The following is a 23,772-nucleotide window of genomic DNA, read 5'->3' on the forward strand; positions in this document are numbered from 1 at the left end:
GTTTTCGGAGGAACCGCCAGACTGATTTCCAGAGTGGTTGTACCAATTTGCAACCCCACCAGCAGTGGAGGAGTGTTGACTGAGTCTTTCTTATAGAGTACCACTTTCACCCCTTCTATAGCTGAAAAAAATAAACAAAAAACAAAATACAAAACAAAACCCCCAAAACAAAACAAAACAAAACTAGTTTAAACATTCCCTCAGACCTAAGTCATGAATTTGGAGTAATAACCACACTAGGCAACTTCTGTGACACATGATGGGAGCTTTAATCATCCACTCCCTTTCCGCAAATGCTTCAGAAAACATAGCTATAAGAAGAAGAAATTTCTAACCACATTTTCTTTGTGGAATTAAAAAGATTGATAAATATTCCTTCTTCCAGAATCTTTTGTAAATGCTTTCTCTTTGGTTAGAAAAAAAATCAAAGAAGAGAAAAGGCTGTAATAAAAGTAAAAGCATCCCACTTTCTTTCAAAAAGGAATCCAAGTAATTTGTAAAAATTTAAAGAATAAAGTAGAAGCAATATGTATGTATGTTTCCCATTATCTTGTGTCTATAAGCTCTCTGTTCCTTACCTAGTCTCCTATCTGCTACATCAAGGCTATGCCTCTGCTATCCTGGCCAGTGTTACAGTGAAGATGAGCTGAGATGTCTCTTTGACCTAATGATGTCAATGCTTTGAGAAACATACCCGGAAGTGGATGAATACACTGGGGAGTCACTCCTGCAGGAGCTTCCATCCTGCCACCAAATGGCTGGGCTAGTTCACATTCCACCAACACTGTCACCACGGAGTCCCCCGAACAACCTGCAGGCAGCTACTCCAGCGAAGGGTCTCCTCTCCTCCCCACCATTATTTAATGTTTCTGCTTGGCATTTCGGTTCCTTATCAGACATATGGTTTTCAAATGCTCACCCAATCCATAGGTTGTCTCTTCAGGCTTCTGAGTCTGAAGTTCTGTGAAGCTTACTGATGTATGATACCTAGCTGCTCTACCTGTGTTTGTTGAACCAAATCTTTTTGTCTAGGCAATTTCCTTAGCAGCTATTCATATATATATATATATATATATATATATATATATATATATATATATATATATATATATATATATATATATATATATCCACACATGTATACATGTATGTATATGTATGTATGCATGTATATATGTATATGGAATTTATTTTTATGTTCTTTGCTGTGCTCGACTGATCCATTTGTTTGTAATTATACCAAATGCATCATACTATTTAAAGAATTATGTTTAATTATACTTAAATCCTATTTATTTATATCAAATCTTACTTTTAGCAGAAGAAAACTACTGAATTGTACAGAACAGAAAATTTGAAATAAATGTCTCTTCATAACAGATATTTCCTAACAGATTCTTCAAGAATTAGTTCAAATTATGAAACCAATTAGACATAAAGCAATTATGTACTTTTAAATTATATTTTAATTTTAAATGGTTTCAATTAACCATTAGAGAACAACACGCTGAATCATTAGCGTTTTCTTTCCTTTTCTCCTTTGACTTTTTTATCTCATTTCTTTTATAGTAATTTTTGGTCCTACATTTATAAGCTTTTCAACTGGTGCTATAGCTGTAGCTCTGAAGGATGCTCAAGTATATTTTTGATGGAGTTTATGACTCTTACATTCTCTGAGATCTTTCATGACTGAGACTTTAGGTTGTTTGGTCTTGTGCAGCATGGCTCTGCCTAGCATCCTTCAGATGCCTATATCTCAGGACTATGTGACTAGAAATTGACACTGTTGTCACTGAATGTTACTGTGGAGAAATCTGAAGACAGTCTGATTCCCTCAATTTTTGCTGAGTAGCACTATTTTTGTCTAGATGACCAAGCAATTTTTTTTAATTCAAGGTTTAAATGGATTGTGAATTCTAGGTTAGTGGTCTGGATCAAACCATAGACTACAGATGACTCTCAGTATAGATCCATTTTCCTCTTGATAAAGCCAAAGGCTCTAGGGTGCGGTCATGCCTTTGGTCTCATTTTGAGAGTGTCTACTTTAAGGACCCTACTTACCTTTGTGTTGTGTCATCTGTGCCCTAAAGAGCTCTAACAACTTCTTTTTCATTAATATTTTTAAAATTATCTCATTCATCCTCATTGTCATTTGCTTTTAGCATTGTCCACTCTGTATCTTGAAGTTGGCAATGCATCATTATTTCTGAAATGATCTTATTTGGTCATCCATTTGTCCTTCTGGTCAGCGATCTCATTATAGCTGTGAGAAAAAGCTTCATGCTCCTTAGTTATCTTCGATGTATGAGCATTGCCCTCCCTTCCCTCCTTCCTATTTACTAGGCCTGTTTTTATGCTATTTGTGCACAGTTCTTCTTTGGATATTTCATTTGTTTTTTTTAATGTTTTTTCATTGGATATCTTATTTATTTACATTTCAAATGTTATTTCCTTTCCTGGTCCCCCCCTCCCAGAAACACCCTATCCCATCTTCCCTCCCCCTGCTTCTAAGAGGGTGTTCCTTCACTCACCCCACTCTCATGTCCCTGCTCTCGATTCCCCTACACTGGAGCATCTATTATGCCTGCATAGGACCAAGGACATCTCCTCCCATTGATGCCTGACAAGGCAATTCTCCGCTACATATGCAGCTGGAGCCATGTGTATGCCTTGGTTGATGGCTTAGTCCCTAGGAGTTCAGGGGGAGGGTCTGGTTGGTTGATATTGTTGTTTTTCCTATGAGGTTCCAAACCCCTTTAGCTCCTTCCAAACCCCGTCAGCTCCTTCTCATTTGTTCTGATAGATGACATCTGGCACTTCTTAACCTAAGATGAATGTTGTCTCTCCCCAGACCTACAGTTCTTAGGGCACTGCACCTCGTGGTCTGCTCTGAAATGCCTTGGGAGAGTGCAGCAGGAACGAGCAAAGATTGGAGCAAAGGAGATGAGCTGAGGAGAGGGGTCACCTTCCTTGGTGTGCTGTGTTCTGCTCCTTCTTTTAGGATTCCATCAGTGTTCATGCAGAGCCTTGGCCCCAACTAAAGTTGTCTCCCATGAGGTCACACTCTTAGGCCTTCTCTCATTTTCATATCATGGTCACAGAATATCTGCCTCTTTGATATGAAACGCTGCAGCACTGTGTTGGTCCAGCAGTCCGGTGTCTGAAGAACCAGTGGTTAGATTGGATTCTGGGCGCCACTTCTTCCCCGTGTCTCTCACAGTCAACACTGCTGTGGGCACTGGATGGTGGAGCTTCCTGCAGGATCGTATACCACTGTTTCTGCTGATAGTAACGTTTGTGGCTGCTTTTTCATCTTTTCCAGTTCTGCAGGCATGATGCGATGGAAGTTTATCTTTTAATTTATTTTTAAATCATTTTATGTGTTTTTGCCCGCTTCTACGTTTGTGCACCACGGGCATGCAGTGCCTGCAGAAACCAGAAGAGGGCACTAGCTTCCTTGGAAGGGTGCTGGAAATTGGACCCTGTGTTCTTGGGAAGAGCAGCCAGGATTCTTTTTTTTCTGAGCCATCTCTCCAACCCCTGGAATAGGAATTCAACACAGCCATATTAATGTTAAAGAGCAATTCTGGTCTGCAGGCCCAGGTTCAAGCAGTATGCTCAATCACCAATGACTCAAAACCATGGCATTTGATTCTGCCTCTGGTCTAAACTTGGGTTCACAATAGGTTGTTATAAAAGCCAATTCTGGCAAGTAAAAGCCCCAGCATGCCCTTGAATTGCCCCTCTGGCATATTTTGTTGTCTAGAAGAGTCTATTTTATTTTAACCCTTTTCATCTGTCACTGAGGACATATCTCGCTCTGTGAGCTCCTTAGAAATCAATGTTCTAATTAGAACACAGTAGCTAATCTTGCCGAATGCTAATAAGTGAGAATTGTGATTTATCTAGCAAAGGGGACAGCACTCAGCATTAACAATTAAAAGGTCTGTAGGGAAGAGGGCTATTTATTTCTTACTCTTCTCCCTAGCTGATTGGGTTCAGCTTTATGCTATTAGTAGCCTTCTATTTAAGGGTTATCTATCTGAAAATTATACATCAGAGTCAGAGTTTAGGGACTTTTATCTCTGGGATCCATGAACTCCATTTTACTTCTCAAAGATAACATACCACCTCACCACAAAGTCCAAGGCATACCACGGACTGTTCCATTATAGCAGGCACACATTTTTCTGATGTTTAACTCACCTGCAAGGACAAGTGCTGGTCAAGTATGGGACCTGAAGAGCCAGCTGAAGTAAATTCACATCGAAGACTTGAGTTTGCTGGTAGAGGTCTTTAAGAAGCTTTCATGTTTTTTTTTCTTCTACATTCAATGCATTAACTAAGTACTGACCAAGAGTCTTCATTCTAACCAGACTAGACACAAAGTCAAAGGTGGAGATAGCATTCCATCCAGTCCTGATTACTTACGTGATAACTATACAAAGGTCCCTAAGCTTCTCCTATTATCCCATGGCATCACACAGTTATTTGACTTTGGATGACTTTTTCTGGACAGCTTGAATGGCATCCCTTCTGCCAAACCCCAGACAGTAGGACCACCCTCCAACTGATTCTCCTCTCCTGTGTGTGCTTCTGTCTTCATCATCATGTCAAACTGCACTCCCATATGCTTGTCTTCTGCCGCTCCTGCAGGAAAGGCCTTATGCACAGTCAATGGCCAGTGCCGGCATGGTTGTTGAATAGAGACCTGATTATTGAATAATTTTGAAGCAGCATCTCTGTATTCAGACTTGATAGAATTTAAAGACACATTTTCACATATTTAATCTCTGCTTCAAAGAACTCTTGAAGCATTTCAGAATAAGAGTCCTTTCCAGCAAAGTAGAGTAGGCCAAATGGAGAAGTCTAGCAGGTTGCTAAAGCTGCTGATATGTAGAAACTCACTGTGCTTTCGTATCTCTTCTACGAGTTCCATAATCTAATCGCATAGCTTCAGGGCCTATATTTTGCATCGATAGCTAATTAATGTCTTCTCACTATCATCCAGGCCTGGGAGGAACTTGATAGTATGTATTCCTGATGAGCACAGAGGATGTCATTACTGGTGATTCATGACACACATTTCTTAGTATTCATAATCACTGTCATGCCAGTTACGAGGCAACACCCAATTTGAAAAGAATTTCCACTGTTCCTCACCTGGAAGGCTGCTACAATTAAACTGGATGAAAGCTCCATCCCAAGAGGTAGATCTGCCAGTGTCCAGAAAAAAAAAGACGCAACCTTCCAGACTTTGTTTTATTGTCTAAACATCAACTGTCTTTGCCCATGCACATTAGGCATACTAGATGTTTCTACCCTAGTATCGAGTGTATATCAAGGATTTCCCAAATATTCTAGATTGCCAATATCAGCTTAAGTCTCTACTACACTAAAGTCTCAGAGCCCCTAGGTAAAGAGAAATACCTTTTCATATAATTATAAAACTAGGGACTGAGATGTAATTCAATGGTAAAGTGCTTGCCTAGTACAAGGCCTTGGTATGATTACCAACTCAAATATATATGGGTCTACATCAATCACATTAAACAATCTCTAAAGAATATTTTTATTTCATGCATTGTGTGTGTGTGTGTGTGTGTGTGTGTGTGTGTGTGTGGCCTATGTATATCACTGTATATATCCATGTTGGAAGCACACATGTACAGATAGCGGACAGAGAAGGATATCAGGTATCCAACTGTGTCTCCTCCTTGAACCGTTGAGATAGAATCTCAAAGAGCTACAGCCAGCAAAACTCTGCAGTCCTTCTGATTCTGCCTCCCACAATATTGGCCATTTCCAATTTTTAACATGGGTCCCAGGAATTCAAACTCAAGCCTTTAAGCTTATGCAGCAAGTATTTGTATCTACTGAGCCATGATCTTCCCAGCCTGAAGAGTATTTCTTTAGTGGATTTATTTTTAAAAAAAATATGTACAGTAACTATCAGAGACTTATTTTCCTATTGACTCTTAATGGTGCCTTTGGCGACTGGTAATAATCTTTGCCATTTGTGAGTATCTACTGCTTACCATAGAAGTGAAAGCACCCCCATCACTGACTTTCCATTAATCAGTTGAATTCACCTTTCATTGATACAAGAGTCCCTTCTAACTTCTCTTTCAGTCTTTCTCCTGTCTTCCTCATGCCATTCTGGGCCAAACCAAGTACCTGGTGTGGATCTTTATCAAATCAAATTGAGAAGGCTCTTCCTACTCACCATTCTTGGCTTGATAACATGCTTGGCTTGCTAACATGGTGCTCAGGAGGTAGTCTTGGCCATCATGTCTTCCCTTTGCACACTCTGGTCTTGCATGATTACCCTTGGTGATAACATGGTCAATTGAACAGGAATAGGAAGTATTTTCCCCACGCAGGACTCACACTGTTAGCAAAAGAAGCCTCAACTTGCCCCAGGCCAGTCTCTAAATGACCTTTTTTCTCCCCCACTTCTCATGGTCTCATATAGGTGAATGCCAAGGATGACGAAGGTGTTCTTGTTGGATCATGGGACAATGTCTATGCCTACGGCATCCCTCCATCAGCCTGGACAGGAAGTGTAGACATTCTACTAGAATACAGAAGCTCGGAGACACCAGTCAGATATGGCCAGTGCTGGGTTTTTGCTGGTGTCTTTAACACATGTAAGTGTCCAATAGAGTAATGATTTTAAATGTAGCAGAAATTTCACTTCAAATCACTTTATCTATAAGCTGGCAAGGAGACTTAACAGCTCCCATTGGCTCTATAGAATTTATGGGTGACTATTCTGGGATGTAGTCAATGCATAATTAAATTGTGCTGGGCCAAATATGTTCACATCTCTCTGACTACAAAATCTTTATGGGAAGAATGATAGACTGCTTCCTACATGATCCATCATCTGACACCTAGAGCAATGGAGGCTTGGAGGGGCTAAGGAAGGGAGTAGGGAAAGCATGAGCCATTTTAAGCATTTATTTTAAAGATTAAAGAAAAACTAAAATAATAAAGGAAAAATAAATTCTTTTTTTTCTTGAAATGTTATATAAATATACTTATTTGTTATTGATGAGATGTTCTGTAAGTTCTTAAAAGTTTGTCCTAGATATGAAAGGAGTAGTTAGGTCATCTCATCTTCTTCTTTATCTGTAAGTCTCAGGGGAGCCTGGTCAGCTGAGTATCAATAGCCAATGAGCATCAATAGCCAATGAGCATCAATAGCCCATGAGCATCTTCACCCCCAAGCTTAGGGTGTCTCATCCACCAGCAAAACAGATGGGGGCAGAATAATTCTCTTCAGGCTTGGGTATCATTTTACCAAACAGTGCTTACCTTCATTGGCCCAGGCAACATTACAGTTAATTCAGTGGTTATTTTAAAAGGCCATTCATTTCACTGTGTCCTCACTGTCAGTAATGATTTTCATGCACATAGCACTCCTCCTGCCTTGGAGAAACATTAAATTCAAGTCAGAGTGTCCTTTCTGCCTGCTCATTAATAAACAGTGCTTTGCCTAGTTAGCATTTTAAAATAAAATTCTCAAAGAGATGAGAGTCTGGGGGCTATAGGCTTGGAAAAGGACACTTAAAAAAAAAAAAAGAATGTGAGGCCCGCCTATTTTAACCTAAAGTTGTCACAGTCTAGGACCTAGTCCAGTTCCACCCAAACGGAAATGACATTTTTTTTTATCATTTATTGTGATTTCCCATGGCATGGCCTGAATAAGCATATATTCCAAGCCGTTTGGCTGTATTCAAGGACTAAAGGTGTGTTCATTTTCTGGGAGCAGTTGCCTTCTGGGGGAGGCTGCTCCTGTCATACAGAAGCTTGAGCTTCCTGGTGGCTTCCTGGTTTGGAAAGTATCTCTAGATGCTTGGGATTTTTAAGCTAAGGCACGGAGAGAAATCCCCTCCCCTAAACTCATTTCATAAAACCATAAAAAGCCCCAGACCTTCACACACCTGAAATTTCACCGCCATAGCTCAATACCTTTGTGTTTAGAATCTGTTAAAATAGTGAAACCTTACATCCATGTATGCTATTTGCATAAAGGATGTTCTCTGGGCTCGAGGACAGGCTTTGATGGCAAATTAAGCAAAGACAGGTCTTCACTATACTGTAGAGAGATCACAATAGAAGCAAATCAGAAAGGAAAGTTGGTAGTAGGAGGAGCTGGTACCCCAAAGTCAGCCTTTACATGTCTTAAATTACCTGAGCAAGTCCCCTTCAGTAATAATGTGATCTGGTGCCCAGCAATTCACATTAGAATTCACCAGAAATAGAACATGAATGTCAGTCATTGTACTAGTGACTAGAGGCCTCAGAGGAATGTAGAAGTGAGAAACCAGTGGTGGCTGTCACCCTGTTGTTTGGTGCTTAAGGCCAAGTCATTTAAAGGACAGGACACCTTTACTAAACTCACATCTGTACTTCCAAGGTTGTTCTGTTGAAAGAGCTGGATAGTCTTTGTTTTAAAAAATGCTAAATTATTCTGATGGAGAGGGGGAAAAAAGCAAGCCAAGTCATTAATCTTAAAATTGTCAGCTGAATTATTTCCAATGAGCCCTGATGTCTGGTGTCCTGGGAGTCAGAAAGGGCACTCGGATTAAGCTTAATCAATAGGTGCATATGGCAAGAGATGCACCCAGGTAATTTATTATCTAGCAACTAAAATGACTCAGTAGTGTTACCCCACATAGGGTGATGCAGGAGGAATTTCATCCAGAAGTAGTATGTCCCACTGAGGACCAGCCCTCTACAATCTTACCTTGGAATAGGATTTCTAAAAATGGTATTTTCAGGAACATGCCTCCTTAGGAAGATTAAATCACTGCTACTTAGATGAGTTTGTGGTTAGAATTAAACAATTAACATGGGGTTATTTGGTTTCTGTTAGAACTGATTTTGTTGGCATCATCTGTTGTTCCCAAGAGTCTAACAACACGGTCTCTCTGCGGCCCTCTGGGGATTGAACAAGTCATACTTCCTCAGTGTGGAACATCTGAGGAAGGAGCCTTTTCACACTGGGGAGGAAGAAAGGCCCACAGAGGAAAGGATTTTTCACTGTATTTTGTTATATGGTTGTCTCACATGATTGTTGTCGTCCACAGTTTTAAGATGCCTTGGAATCCCTGCTCGAGTTATTACCAATTATTACTCAGCCCACGACAATGATGCCAATTTGCAAATGGACATCTTCCTGGAAGAAGATGGGAATGTGAGCTCCAAACTCACCAAGGATTCAGTATGGTGAGTTTGACTTCCAATGTAATGGACTGGTGTTGAGTAAGAGGGCCATTCCTCGTGTGCTACAATGCGGACACTGTCACGTGTTTCTCTCCTCCACTTTAAGGATATTTCAGCTTCATAGGCATAAATGTCTTATTTTCACAGGATTTCATTTTAAGTGGTGAATGGGAATTATTATTGATCAGATAATTTGGGCCCTAGTGATAAAAGTCAACCATCTATCTATATGAGAGTAATCGTTTAAGCCAGCCATGTAAATGCTAATGTACATGCCTAGACTGGTTCCTCTAAAGCACATGATGAATACTACGGTTGGTGTGGATTGCAGCCAGCATTCACATCTGCCCAAAGTCTCCTATGCACCAGTTTATGTGTCTGTACAATCTTACCTGTCCTAGTAGTTTTAATCAAGTGAATGACACAAGATTGCTCATTTGCAGATGTGGAAGCTGAGGTCCAAACAGATTTGTATCATGGTCACATATCTTGTAAAATGGCAACAGACTTATTCAGTTCTTCACCCCACATATTTTCACTTCTGAAATACAGAATGACTCTTTAGAGTATAGGGTTAAACTTGGCCTTGACTATGTGCCCAGCTTTCATTTAGAGTTGAAGATGAGGAAAAGGTGACATTCCTTCCAAACACCAATGACATGCAGCTTTTAGCCTGCAGTGCAGTACAAGAAGCTGACCATCCTATAGGAAGTGTAAGTTCCCAAAGAAGTCATTGTTTATGGAGATCCCATCAATCCAATATGGCACACTTATATGAGGAGAAACTCCTAAGTTCAAATGAAAGGATATTTAGGAAATTTTATGTGGTACGAAATTGGGACATAATTTGAGCTGTCACCAGGCATTGGACTGGGTGAAATTTCCCAGCCAAAATTGTGTCCTGTATGGTCGTTCTTCATAAGTCATAAAGCTAAAGCTCTGTCAGTTGTAAAAGTACCCAAATGGGGGTAGTGGGAAGTTACAAGTGCATTCTTAAGAGAAATTAAAAGTTAGAAGTGCCTGAAAAAACCTGTATTGTGGGCACGCATTGGCTTTGGAAGAAGTGTTCACTCACTAGGACCTGTGAGTGGCCACTGGAGAATGTTGAGAAGGGAAAATGGCTAAAGTGTTCCCAACTCACAGCAGCAGGTTACTATGAATAAAATATAAAGCCTCTTGTTTGAAGGAACGAGCTGAAATAGGTGCTGGACCAAGCCTAGCCCATGGAAATTCAACAGCAATTTAAAGACCCATTTAAATCTGTGGAATTGCAGCTCACAGCCCTGCCAGTCTGGAATGGTCAAAACGGATCAAAACATCAGCGCCTAAAGTCCACTGTCAATGATAATGGCAGAAAGAGAATGATTTTGTTTTCTCTGCAGCCTGGCAACACACACACACACACACACACACACACATGCACACACACACACCATGCACGCACACACACACACACACATGCACACGCACACACACATGCACACACACACACACATGCACACACACACATGCACACACACACATACACACACACACATGCACACACACACACACACACACGCACACGCACACGCACACATGCACACACACACACACACACACGCACATGCACACATGCACACACATTCCCTTTATATAGGCAATTTCAGTCTCCTAGCTTCTTGATGCAAATATTCCCCTGACAGATCCCTATAAGGGACCTGCCATAGAGTATAATGAAATCCTAAATACGGTTGGTATAATGTTATGGAGTGAACAGATCTTGGTCTTGCTGTCCCTCTGTTTTTGACATCTTGTTCTGAGTTTTGTTCTCTCTCTCAGAGTCTTCTCTTCCTACCACATAAGACCTTGATCCTGATCCTGGTTAGCAACACCCTTAGCGTACACAGTGCCCTGGACTTTTCTGCCCTCTCTCAATAAGGCTTGGGGGAGTTGATGTATGGTGACAGTGACTAGGCATCTCATTGCCAGTGGCCTGTGCTACCCCAACTTGAGACATGCCCAGACTCCAAGGACAGGGACAAAAGGTCTTGGTGTCTTGGTTCTACAGAAGGCCAGCTGTGTGACCTTGAGCAAGGCAGAATTTCTCTGTGCCTCTTTTCTCCTCTAAAGTAGAAATGACAGAAATCTCCATTTCACTCAGTACAGAGCCGAGTGTAGCAGGTGCCTAATGAACACTGGCTGCTGGGATCGCCGTCTTTATTAGATGCGCAGCTGGAGTCTAGGGGAGGCAATATGTCGCCATCCTCCTGAGTACCTTGAGAAACTCAGAAGAGAGGGGTGCCCAGTGTCCTGAGATGACTGATACTCTTGTGACTTTGAAGTATTTTAAAAGAAAAAGCAGACACTTGTCATGCCTGCAGAAACACTGGTCTGCTTTATAAACTGTGTGTGTTCTAAGAAGCCAGACCATGTCAAGGACTCAATCAAGACATGGTCATCACACACACACACACACACACACACACACACACACACGCACACACACACGCCAAGCTTTGGTTTAAACTATTATTTGCTGTTTGGTGTTGAGGAAATGATGTCACTTCTCTGAGTTTTGGGGTCCTAATCATCCTGGCAACTACCATTTCCTAGTGGGGTGACTGTGACAAATAATTAAATGAGACAATCCACACAAAGCACAGGTTGACCATGTCTAACCACAAAACCTAATGTGTGAAATATTATACAAATCCAGAACTTCATGTGTGCATATAGAGAATTCCATGTGTTCTTTCATGTGAGACTCACAATCAAACACATTGAAATATGCAGAATCACCTTCTGAATGTATATGAGATGTATGTAACACATAGGTCAAGTTCAAGCCAAGGTTTGTGTTCTACCACCAAGATACCTACTTATACATATGCAAATATTCCCAAACATGGAAATATCCAGGGCAGTCTGATGCTGGTATCATGTTCTCAATCTGGACTAAGTAATGGCAGGTCTAAGGCTGATTGAAGCAATGCTTGCCAGCGGTGGAAAGATTATCTGGGGCTAGGGGTGAGGGACCATTGCTAAACAGAGGCTCAAGCATGGGTAGAAATGATTGCTGGGCATTGGCTGACTACTCAGAGGTCACTCTTAGCCTAGTTGTCTAACACAGTTTTGAGAAGCAATTGCTCCTACCCAGCCCGATGGACTTAACTCTCTCAGTAGTCTCCACTGTTCCCAGTGAAGGACCCTACCCTACCTGACTCCTCACACTTGAGTCCCCTTGTTCACAGTCTGTGCTAAGCTGATGTGTCCACTTAGGTCTTAATGACTCAGGACATCTTGCCTTTCAGAATTCAGCCAGGTTTATGAGTGCCCAAACAGGAGGCAGACCAGCAGGGCCTTCCAGACTGCTGGCTCAGTCACTTGCAAGGGAGCTGTGGAATGGAGCACCAAGGACAGGTAGTTTACCTTCTAGGTCCTGTTTGCTGTCTTAGGTCCCTTGTGGAAGTTATTCACCCTTGGGAGTGTCTGAAGGGCGTGAGTAGCATCTAGCATATCTGTGAGTCACGGCAGGCAGTTGGCTGAAACGGCGCACCTAGCATTTCACTGCTGGATTATGGGAATATGAGGACCTCTCAGAGAGAGAGTCAGTTCATGCTCAGTGGCTGTAACCGTTTCATTGTGCCTTACAAGAGTGCTTGGCCACCTCATTATTTGCAGGTCACATTGGAGTAGGAAACACTTTTAAAAGACAGAGATGGTGGCGCATACAGGGTCATGAAAGGTGCTTCACGGCAGGGCTTCTCTCCTGCTTGGTGCAAGCAGGTCCCTGCATCCCTTGGCTGGAATGAATGGAGTCTGGTTCAGTGACTCTGGGTGGAAAACTGTACCTTTCTTGACTTGTAGCCATTGGAATGCAACTCCCATCAGGGAAGCACTCTCCTCCACCTCCTCCTCCTCTCCTCCTCCTTCTCCTTCTCCTCCTTCTTCTCCTCCTCTTCCTCCTCCTCCTAGTCTTCTTCCTCCTCCTCCTCTTCCTCCTCCTCCTCTTCCTCCTCCTCCTCTTCCTCCTCCTCCTCTTCCTCTTCCTCCTCGTCCTTGCCCTCCTTCTCCTCCTCCTCTTCCTCCTCCTCCTCTTCCTCCTCCTCCTTCTCCTCCTCCTCTTCCTCTTACTCCTCCTCCTCCTCTTCCTCCTCCTCCTTCTCCTCCTCCTCTTCCTCTTACTCCTCCTCCTCTTCCTCCTCCTCCTCCTCCTTCTCCTCCTTCTCTTTCTTCTTCTTCTTCTTCTTCTTCTTCTTCTTCTTCTTCTTCTTCTTCTTCTTCTTCTTCTTCTTCTTCTTCTTCTTCTCTCTCTCTCTCTCTCTCTCTCTCTCTCTCTCTCTCTCTCTCTCTCATGCATTCAGCAATATGCAGGATATGGAGCAAGTGTAGACTAAACAATTTCTTTTGAAAAGAAACAGCAAAATGCTAACCAGACTGAATAAATACCTCTTTTTCATCCCACAACCCTTACTGCACGTGACAACTGTGCCCAACCCTCAGGTGCTGAGGTTACAAGACAAGGTAATAAGGTTGGTTATTCTTGAGAAGCTCCCTGGTATTCCCCAGGAGACAACCTACGTAGAATACCCTACATAAAATGCAAGGAGGTTCATAATATGCACTGGGAAGCAAGGAGACCAGAGGGGGAGTTTCATTCTAAGCCCGAGGAAGCAGGGCTGCTCTCGTGGGAAATGGTTATGGACTGAATGTCATTATCCTCCTGGAATCTTCTGGCTGTGCTGTTCAAAGATGGAAAGCCCCAGGAAGTGTCCTTAGGCCACAGATGAAACCCAGGGGTGTGCGTCATTAAAGGCCCAAGGGCTGAACTGAAACAGCCCAGACATTAGCCGCTTCAGGGACCCGGCAGTCAGGCAGGCAGAGATTGACCTGCTTGCAAGGATCATGGGTTATTATGACCATGGGTGTTAAACCTTCAGTCCATTTTCACTCTGGTTATGTAATCATTTTAGCCCTTCCTTTATGGCAGCAAGATCCCTTTCTCTCCATGCTGCCTCTCTAAAATGGATAATGCCCCCCAGATCTGCCTCTGCAGGAGCAGATCATTCTTGCTGGCTGGGATGAGTCTGAATGACATTACCCAGGTATCACCACCTCTTCCTCTTCGCCCATAGTGCTGGCCAGCTATACCTTCTGCCTCCCTGAAGAAGACTAATCCCTCGCATTCTGATCTGTTTTAGAGGAAGTTGAACTTCCTTCCAGAGTGTCTCTTAGAGCCAACAGCTTCACTACCTCCTGCACAGTGGCCCTTTGTTGTCCATACTCCAGCTCTTCACCCTTGCTCCCACCTTCTCAGTGTGTGAGAGGAAGCACAGCAGTCCCCAGCTTAAACACGGGTTCAGTTGCCACCACTGACACACTACCATGAAGTGAAAGCACTGCAGGGTAGTCCAACCACGGTCGGTAGTGTGCATACTGGAGAAGCCGAGAAGCCAGCAGTTGCTGAGTCCATGAGACAGGATGCATCAGTGGCTCAGTCTGGCACTGAAGGCCTGGACAGTTCCTGTGGAGTCGCTGGCTCCAGTCTGTACTGGAAGGCAAAAAACAACAACAAAGAAGACATATGGAAATATCGCCTTTATAAGTTAAGCAAGCCTCTCTCTCTCTCTCTCTCTCTCTCTCTCTCTCTCTCTCTCTCACTCACTCTCATATAGTATATGTATATGTATATTCATACACACATACACACACACTGGATCTGACTAACCAATTTGCAATCCATTCTTGAGATCCCTCTTCTCTCTTTCTTTCCTCCTGAGAACTGATGTGAAGCCACTTCATGCACACACTCCTAGGTATGAGCAGGCTAGCCACAGCCTGGCCACGCGCATGCCTGCAGCCTTCACACCAGGAAAGTGACAGAAAAGGCTGAACTGAACAGGAAAGGTTTGGATGTATACTGGGAAGCAGAGAGACCAGAGGGAGAGTTTCATTCTAAGCCAAAAGAAGCAAAGTTGCTCTCGTGGGAGGTGGTCATAGACTGAAAGTATAGGATATATATCCTATACTTTCTATATATATATCCATCCTATATGTGTGTGTGTATATGTAGGATATATCCTACATATATACACACACACACACACATACACTGTGCAATGCAGTGTGACTTGATCTGCCTTTAATTACCTGGATAACCTTGGCAAGTAGCTCTCAAGACCTTTACATTCTCATATGCAAATGTAATACTTCAGTATTAATGAATTATAGAGTCCTTCCCAGCTTCAAAAATAAGCTATGCTGTTCTTCCATCCAGACCTTTCCTGTATAGTTCAGCATTTTCTGTCACTTGCTTGGTGTGAAGGCTTCAGGCATGCGTGTGGCCAGGCTGTGGCTAGCCTGCTCATACCTAGGAGTGTGTGCATGACGTGGCTTCACATCAGTTCCCCTGGAGGAAAGAAACAGAGCAGAGGGATCTCAAGAATGGATTGCAATTGGTTAGCCAGCTCTAGTGTATCTAAAACAAGAAAAGGAAAAGGAAAAGGAAAAGAAAGATAGACGTTTCTTCAATCCTTTCTAGAAAGAGAGTGGTTGTTATTGCCTTTATTTTTGGCCTCAAATGCAAATCTTTCTGGGCACTGAAAGTATTCATCACAAAGTACTGGCAAAGCAGAGGGTTCTGATCTCTCATCTGAAGGCTGATCCTACAGTTCTAATGTGCACTACCCCCTATATGATGTTCTATACACCACGAGCACGTTTTTTAAATTGGCCCTACCTCCTTTACATTAACTAGATATGCTATATATTCCAATGAGTTGGATTCATATACTGCTGAATCATCTTCAGTTTCAATCACTGTGGAAAATAGAGTGATCTGAAAATAAATTCCAAATAAAATCGTATAGAAGAAGAATCCTGAATATAGACTGAGCTGCTTAAAGATGCTGGAGGGCTTGTAAAATTATCCCACCATGCATCCAAGTTAGTAAATCTGACACTGCATCCAAGATGTTTGTTTTCAAACTTTGTCTTCTTATCCATATTTTTGGCCAACTCACTCTTACAACTATCAGTAGCTAGCCCATTAGCTCCACCATTTGCAGACTGAGAATTTATGCTGAACAAGTACCAGTGTGTTCAACAAAGGACCCACAGTTACTCACAAATTTACCTCCAAAGAACAAAACCCTGGGGGCCACTTTCTGTCCATCATCCCTTGCTCTAAGTGATAGCCTTATAACCTGATCCATCCATCAACAGCCTTCCCGAGATTCCTATTACTGCCCTCATCTAAGATGAGGAAATAGATGCAGAACTTAACCAGGATCCCAGTCAGTGTCAGACTAAATCACAACCCTATGGACCTACACTAAGAGTGCCTTCTTTCTATAGGTAGGATATCATTATTGGAAGATAACGCAGAGATACAAAATCTACTCCCTTGAAGAAAACAAATCAGTATTATTTCTCTCTTCCATGTTGGGTAACCTTCATTACCTGGCACATTTTTATCAATCTTAAAAGAAACGTTCTCATTTCTCCAACCCCTGATGGTTGCTACCTTCCTCTGTTCTGTTGTAGTGTGTGATATGTACGTTTCATATACGTGGAATCGTACACTGTGTGACCTTCCCTGTCTGGTCCTCTCCACAGAGCATGATTATCATAGCTCATCCATGTTGGAGCATGTGCTGATGAATAACATTTCCCTGTGTGGACAAAGCATGTTTTATTTAGTGGGTCATCCACTGTCCATTGGAACTGCCTCTGCCTGTTGTGAACAATCCACTCTGATAAGCCAAGTGAAAGTCTTTGTGAGAGTGTATGTTTATAGTTTTCTTAGAATATGCATAGGTAAGGTAGCTTGGTCATATGGTGACTTGACATTTAACTGTTTGAGAATCTGCCAAACGTTTTTCCAAATTGGCTCCGCCATTTTAAATTCCTACCAGTGGAACATGAGGGGGCTGACTTCTCCGTAGCCTTCTTTGCCAAGGTGGTAATTTTCTTGGGCTCTATTTCATTTTAAAATTGTTACAGACTTCCTAGTGAACATGGGTAGTATGGTAGATTAAATGTCCATTCCTCCGTGGACTGATAATACTGAATGACTTATCTCTTTTACTATTTGTGAGGTTTTCTATTGTTGTTTTTTAAATAGCTTTTCAAACTCCTGTCCAATTTTAAAATTGAGCTGTCAGTCACCACACTGTAGCTGTTAGTTACACATTCCGGATGCAAATAAACATTTCTCTAATCTCTGGGCTGTCTTTTTCACATCATTAATAGTCTGTTTTAAAGCAGAAAATGGTTTATTTTTATCAAAACCATTTTATATTTTTTTCTCTTTGGTTGTTTATACTTTTATTACCACATGTAAAAGATCATGTAATCAAGTCAAGGTCACAAACGCTTGTTCCTCTGTTTTCCTTTTGAGTTTTCTAATTTTAGATCTTATACATGGATCTAGGACCCATTTTAAATGAACTTTTGAAAGGAAAAATAAAAGTAAGGGGTAAGTTGCTAATAGTTGCTTCTAACTGTTGTTGAAGAAAACAGGCTGTGGATAGAACTGTTTATACAAAGTGAACATTGAGTTAAACGAGTAAGAACAAACCCCGAGTTGGAAACGTTTCAAGAAGTTTCTAGAAAATATAGGAATATAACAATGGGAGTTGAAGGATCTTTGAGGGAAACCAACCTGTTTTCTTCTTGTCCCTGAGCTTCTAGGTTGTAAACTTCCACAGCTACTGAGGCTGTTTTCAAGACTGCCATGGATATAGGGAGAGGAGGTGAAAATAAATAAAACCGAGCACAGATCAGAGCTCTTACAAAGATTGACATGACTTCCTTTAATAAATACCACACAGCTTGTTGCGAGTCTTATGTAGCTAGAGTTCTAGAAAAGCTGGTCTGTTTCCACCTCCACTAATTTTATTGTTGACCTTCTACCCTTGTGGAAGTGCTTCCCAAAGTCTATTCACACACACACACACACACACACACGTATAAATGCATATATCTGTATGTGTATATATTGCATGTATGCCTTTGTATTATATCTGTACCTGGTATTCATAGGAACCAAAAGAGTTCACCCGATCCTCTAGAACTGCAGTTACAGATATTTATGAATTGTCATACATGTGCTGGAACCCAAACCCAGATCTTCTGGAAGAACAGCCAGTGCTCTTAACCACTGAGCCCTCCCTCCAGCCCTCCCAAAGTCTATTCCTAATGCTACTTACATGGAACCAAATGGAGGTATCCACCAGACCTTCAAAGGGGTTATATTGGATAGAGATATTTTTACCATCTCATTTAGTTTCCTTTACATATATACCTTGAAATATGAAATGCACAGTAACAAGTCATTTAATGGTAGATCAGGGAGAACACTTACATAAGCTTAGACGATGTAGGGCAATCAGCTGAAGTGGCCTTGTAGAGCAATCAGGTGAATGAGATGTCTGCAACTGCTGCTGGTATAAAACAATGTTCCATTTTGCAGTAAATTTTAACCCTTTTTTATTTATTCTTTGAGATTAAATAAAAGATGGACTTCACTTCTCCCCGACAACCTTCCCCACATCCACCTCCCAACTTCTCTTCCTTTTTCTTTGTAACAGCATACTGAGTCCAGTTAGTGTTGCCTGTATGCTCGTGAGCACGGGGCAGCATCTACTGGAGCACGCGAAGCCTCACAGGGACCACATCCCTAGACAACATTGTCTCCCCTTTCCTCAGCAGCCATCAAATCCCAATAAGCATCTAAGCTAGGGGTAGGGCTCCTCCCCATTTGTTGGAATATCCACTGCCTTGGCCAGGCCTTGTGCAGGCAATTGTGGCTGCTATGATGTCACAAGGACACCTACTTCTCACCTATTGTTGAGAAGCATTTTCTCCCAGCATCTCTCTCTAACATCTTTCTTCCACTCCCATCTTTCAAGATATCCCCTGACCTTATGGAGGTGGGGAGTCTGATGTCAATGTCCCAATCAGGACCAAATGTTCCATAGTCCCTACACTTGGTCCAGTTGTGAGTTTCTGTATCAGTGACCATCCTCTTCAAAAGGAAGCTTCTCTGGTAAGGGGCTGAAAACCATTAATTGATGACTACAAAGACAAGTATTTAGCAAACAGTTTGATACTGTGCCCAATAGGCCAAATAATAGTAATAAGTATTCCCTTAGGGTAGAGTACTGCAGCCACAGGTTCTCTGCCAGGAATATAATACCAAGCACAAATTCTGCCCCATGGAACAGGCCTTAAATCCAATTAGAAAGTAGATGGTTACCTCAATGACAATCATTCCACTATTGAGTCAGTGAGCAGATCCTTGCAGGCGGGTTGTTATTAGGGTTTTCAGGGTTCACCACTGTGTAAGACTGTTGACATGCCCCCACCCTCAGCAGCCACACAGCACCTTCTGGGACGATGACAACTGGCCAGCAAAGGAAGAAGATTCCAGCTTTATTTTGTCCTGTCCTGTGACCACATTGTACCTTCACGATTCACACCAACAGTCATATAGTTAGATTCTGCTGGGTAAGTGGGAGCAAGAGCCAAAGATTATGATGTTTGGCGGCTCTCTGATCAATCTGAAGGGGGAGATATGCAGAATTGGGTATTAGGATTTTCTGCATGATTAACACATGGCTTGTGGGAGGATCATTATCCTCTTTAGGGTAATTCCAGTGTGTGTGTGTGTGTGTGTGTGTGTGTGTGTGTGTGAGAGAGAGAGAGAGAGAGAGAGAGAGAGAGAGAGAGAGAGAGAGAGAGGCAGACAGACAGAGAGAGAGACAGAGACAGACAGACAGACAGACAGACAGAGAAACTGAGAGAGAACTTGACTTTTAAAATAATAGGTCTCCATGTGGCTTTTCAAGGATATTTCTCCCCTTCCCCACCCTCTCCTCTGCTCTATTCTCCCATCTCCATTTAAGCCTTCTCCCCCATTATTCTCCTCTTTCTTCACACCACCTGTGCCCTGGTGTCCCCCTTCCCTTAAGATATTTCTTCTCCACTACAATGGTGGAGACGTTTCCGGGCTTCTTCAGATACTTCAAGTGGAACTTAAAAAACCTAAACATCTAAGGTCCAGCTAAGAGAGAGAAGTGGAGGGGGGAGGGGAGGATAGGGAGAGGTAGAGGGAGGAGAGGGAGAAAGAGAACCTCTTTCTTTGTTCTTCCGGGTCTGTTTAGCTCACACAATATAAATTTTTCCATTTCCTATCACTTAAAGTTTGTCAATAAATAAAAGTATACTATAAAGCAATGTTTAAGATATGGTACAGCAAATACATAAATCAGCATTGGGATTGCTTGCTGTCATGGTCACACACTGTGTGCAGTCACATGTGCTATGCTTTTGTAAGATGGGCTACACAGTAGATTGCTTTATACGTGTATCACACAGACAAGTGAGAAAGGCACTGTTGTAATGTATGACTTCACTACAAAAGAGTAAGTTTTAGTTCAGTATTAACAATATGTGCGATTCCTATCCCATCTGTAGTACCCCATTAATCAAAGTGTTGTTATAGGACACATGACCATACACATACATAAGACTTTATGTCACTATTCCTATTATATAGCATTAAGCATTACTCTGAGGTTTTAGAAATTATGTGTTCAGAAAGCTGTCTACAGATTACATTTTAATATAACAAATGGATGTTAGAAAGGGAACTCTTGTCTGGGGGAGGTTATTGTTCTTTAAAGTTTCTAGAATATTACATTAGACTCTCTTCCTCTTTCTACCATCCTACTGGGATATCTCCAACAAATCCTTATAGCCCGTGTACTGCTTGTCTTCTAGATGTGGACAATGAGGATTACACACACTTCTTGTGAAATTTTGCAGGACAGGAAATAAGTAGGGTATCATCTATAAAACAAAACAAAACAAAAACAAAAACAAAAACAAAAACAAAACAAGTAGTAAGATAGTTTGATTAAGGGAATTTTAGATTCTGGTTTAACCTAACTTCTAAGAGAAACTCATAACCTACACCATTCATAGTTGCCAAAGAAAAGTTAGAAGCTAATAAACTATGTATTATCAAGACTAGACTCATTAGTTTAGAAGATAGCTCTATAAATGTATTTAAAAATAACAGCTATTGATCCCATGCACCAGTACTGGGCCAAACAGGTGCATACCTCACACTAGTCAGAATGGCTAAGATTAAAAACTCAACTCAGGAAAAAACAGGTGCTGTAAAGGATGTGGAGAAAGAGGAACACTCCTCCACTGCTGGTGGGGTTGCAAATTGGTACAACCACTCTGGAAATAACTGGGCTCGTCACTTCCGGAGGACCCTGCTATACCACTCCTGGGCATATACCCAGAGGATTCTCTGGGTATATATAATAAGGATACATGCTCCACTATGTTCATAGCAGCCTTATTTATAATAGCCAGAAGCTAGAAAGAACCCAGGTATTCCTCAACTGAGGAATGGATACAAAAAATGTGGTATATATATATATATATATATATATATATATATATATATATATATATACAATGGAGTATATTCAGCCATTAGGGTATCATGAAATTCTTAGACAAATGGATGGAACTGGAGAACATCATACTAAGTGAGGTAACACAGTCTCAAAAGATCAATCATGGTATGCACTCACTGAGAATCGGATATTAGCCTAGAAACCTGGATTACCCAAATCATAATCCACGTATCAAATGATGTCCAAGAAGAACGGAGGAGTGGCCCCTGGTTCTGGAAAGGCTCAGTGCAGCAGGGTAGGGCAATACCATAACAGGGAAGTGGAAAGGGGTGGATGGGGAACAGGTGGAGGGAAGAGGGCTTATGGGACTTTTGGGAGTGGGGAACCAGGAAAGGGGAAATCATTTCAAATGTAAATAAAAAATATATCGAATAAAAATAAGAAAAAAAGAAACTTTTCTTTGCAACAGAGACCATTACAGAAAATCACACCTGTCAAAATGCAGAGAAGACGTGAACATGGGCGCCCAGCCTCACTTGTTCCATTTATGGCGTTACTCCTATATCTAAGGCTCAGGGAACATTGCAGCAGAGGGAGTAGAAGATTGTAATCATCCAAGGAACAGATTATGTCTCTTAGAAATGTCAGGGAAGCTTCAGCTCAGCAAAATGGCTGCCTAAGCCACAAGACCTGAAAAATGCAACCGACAGACATGATAACATGGAAAAGGGAAATCTGACAGGGCCCCATCTGTCCACAGCAAACTTCAGGAAACTAAGGTGGGCTTAGAACACCAGAAATGGCTATGCAACACCACCTAGTCACCTCTAAAGTCAAACATAAGTAATATTAGATGAACTGAACAGGTTGTATCCATATATTTGGGCATATATGTGCTTATACAAAAATAATTAAAGAAAAAGAGGCAATGATTTCAGGAGGGAAAAGTGAGGGTTTACAGAGACTACATTGAAGAGATGAAAGGGTGAGAGAAATAATGTAATTATATTTTAATTTTTAAAAATTAAACAGAAAGACTCTTTAAAAAGTAAAAATAAGAGCTATCAACTTCAGAATAATTATTCATAAACATCTTTATAATGCAAAATAGGAACCTACTGAGACTGTTGGCTGGTTTTTAATCCTCTCTAATAATTATGGGAAAACTTAGATGGAATTTATTATAGAAAGTTTTCATACATTAGAGTTATACAAATACATATCTTCAAAAATCCAATCTCTTCTTCATTTTCAGTCAGGAAGGCAATTTCGAACTTGCTATGCCAGAAAGCATAATGAGTTAAACAGGGTCTCATTTTCAGTATGAATCTAGCACAGGGTCGGAGAGGGGCTTCCGTTCACTCTGACAAATGTAAATTAATATAAATAGGTGTCACTTCCTTGAGCATTCTGGGCTTGGTTTTCATTGGGTTGCTTTTCTATGATCTGCTTAGGAGCTACTGTCTGTCAGTGCTTGATTTTTGCTTCATTGAGTTTCATCCTCAGTCTCTTTCAGTAGGATAGTATGTTAAAAACACAGAGATGATGAAAGAAACAAAAATGAGAGATCTGAGTGACCATTCCCTAATTCCATAAGAAATTCCTTTTATGAAAACAACTGTAAATTTCTCCTACTATTCAAGATACCTGTAACTCAAAGGTTGGGAGTGGAATAGTGATGATACTCTCAAAACTAATGAAGGACATCCTCCCGAATGACTTACTAAATAGACTCAAATTAAGTACTACTTTCATTTTTCATAAAGCAGTTGAGTTCTGCAGTGATGTTTAGTGAAGACCCATACTGGCCTTTATAGCCAGGGTTCTTATTTGGTGGGACATCTGGATCAGAACAGTTGCTATTATTTTGACAAATAACACCAGTCTTGTCTTGGGCATCGCAGCACATCCCACATCCACTCCATACGCACCGTCTCCTTATCTGTGTCTTGCGTGACTCGAGTTTATTACGATTGACTTTTCAGTGAGCATAGTAGAATTCCTTGCCTTTGCAGTATAAGCTAGAATAGGCTCCTTCACTTGCTCCCTTTTGGTGGAGGGTATAGATAACTGGTTCTTTCATGGCACCCTCCACTAAACCCCCTCCCAGAATCGT

General features: G+C 41.5%; 1 protein-coding gene across 1 annotated transcript in view; it reads left to right on the top strand.

The window, feature by feature from the left end:
• F13a1 (coagulation factor XIII A chain) overlaps positions 1 to 23,772 on the top strand; it is a 182,620-nt gene that overhangs the window by 94,007 nt on the left and 64,841 nt on the right. Inside the window, exons 7-8 of the mRNA XM_052156693.1 lie at positions 6,476 to 6,650; positions 9,099 to 9,237. Coding sequence (XP_052012653.1) covers positions 6,476 to 6,650; positions 9,099 to 9,237 — 314 coding nt within the window. The remainder of the gene's footprint in view (positions 1 to 6,475; positions 6,651 to 9,098; positions 9,238 to 23,772) is intronic.

This window comes from Apodemus sylvaticus, chromosome 14, assembly GCF_947179515.1.
Source record: "Apodemus sylvaticus chromosome 14, mApoSyl1.1, whole genome shotgun sequence".
Taxonomy (NCBI): Eukaryota; Metazoa; Chordata; class Mammalia; order Rodentia; family Muridae; genus Apodemus; species Apodemus sylvaticus.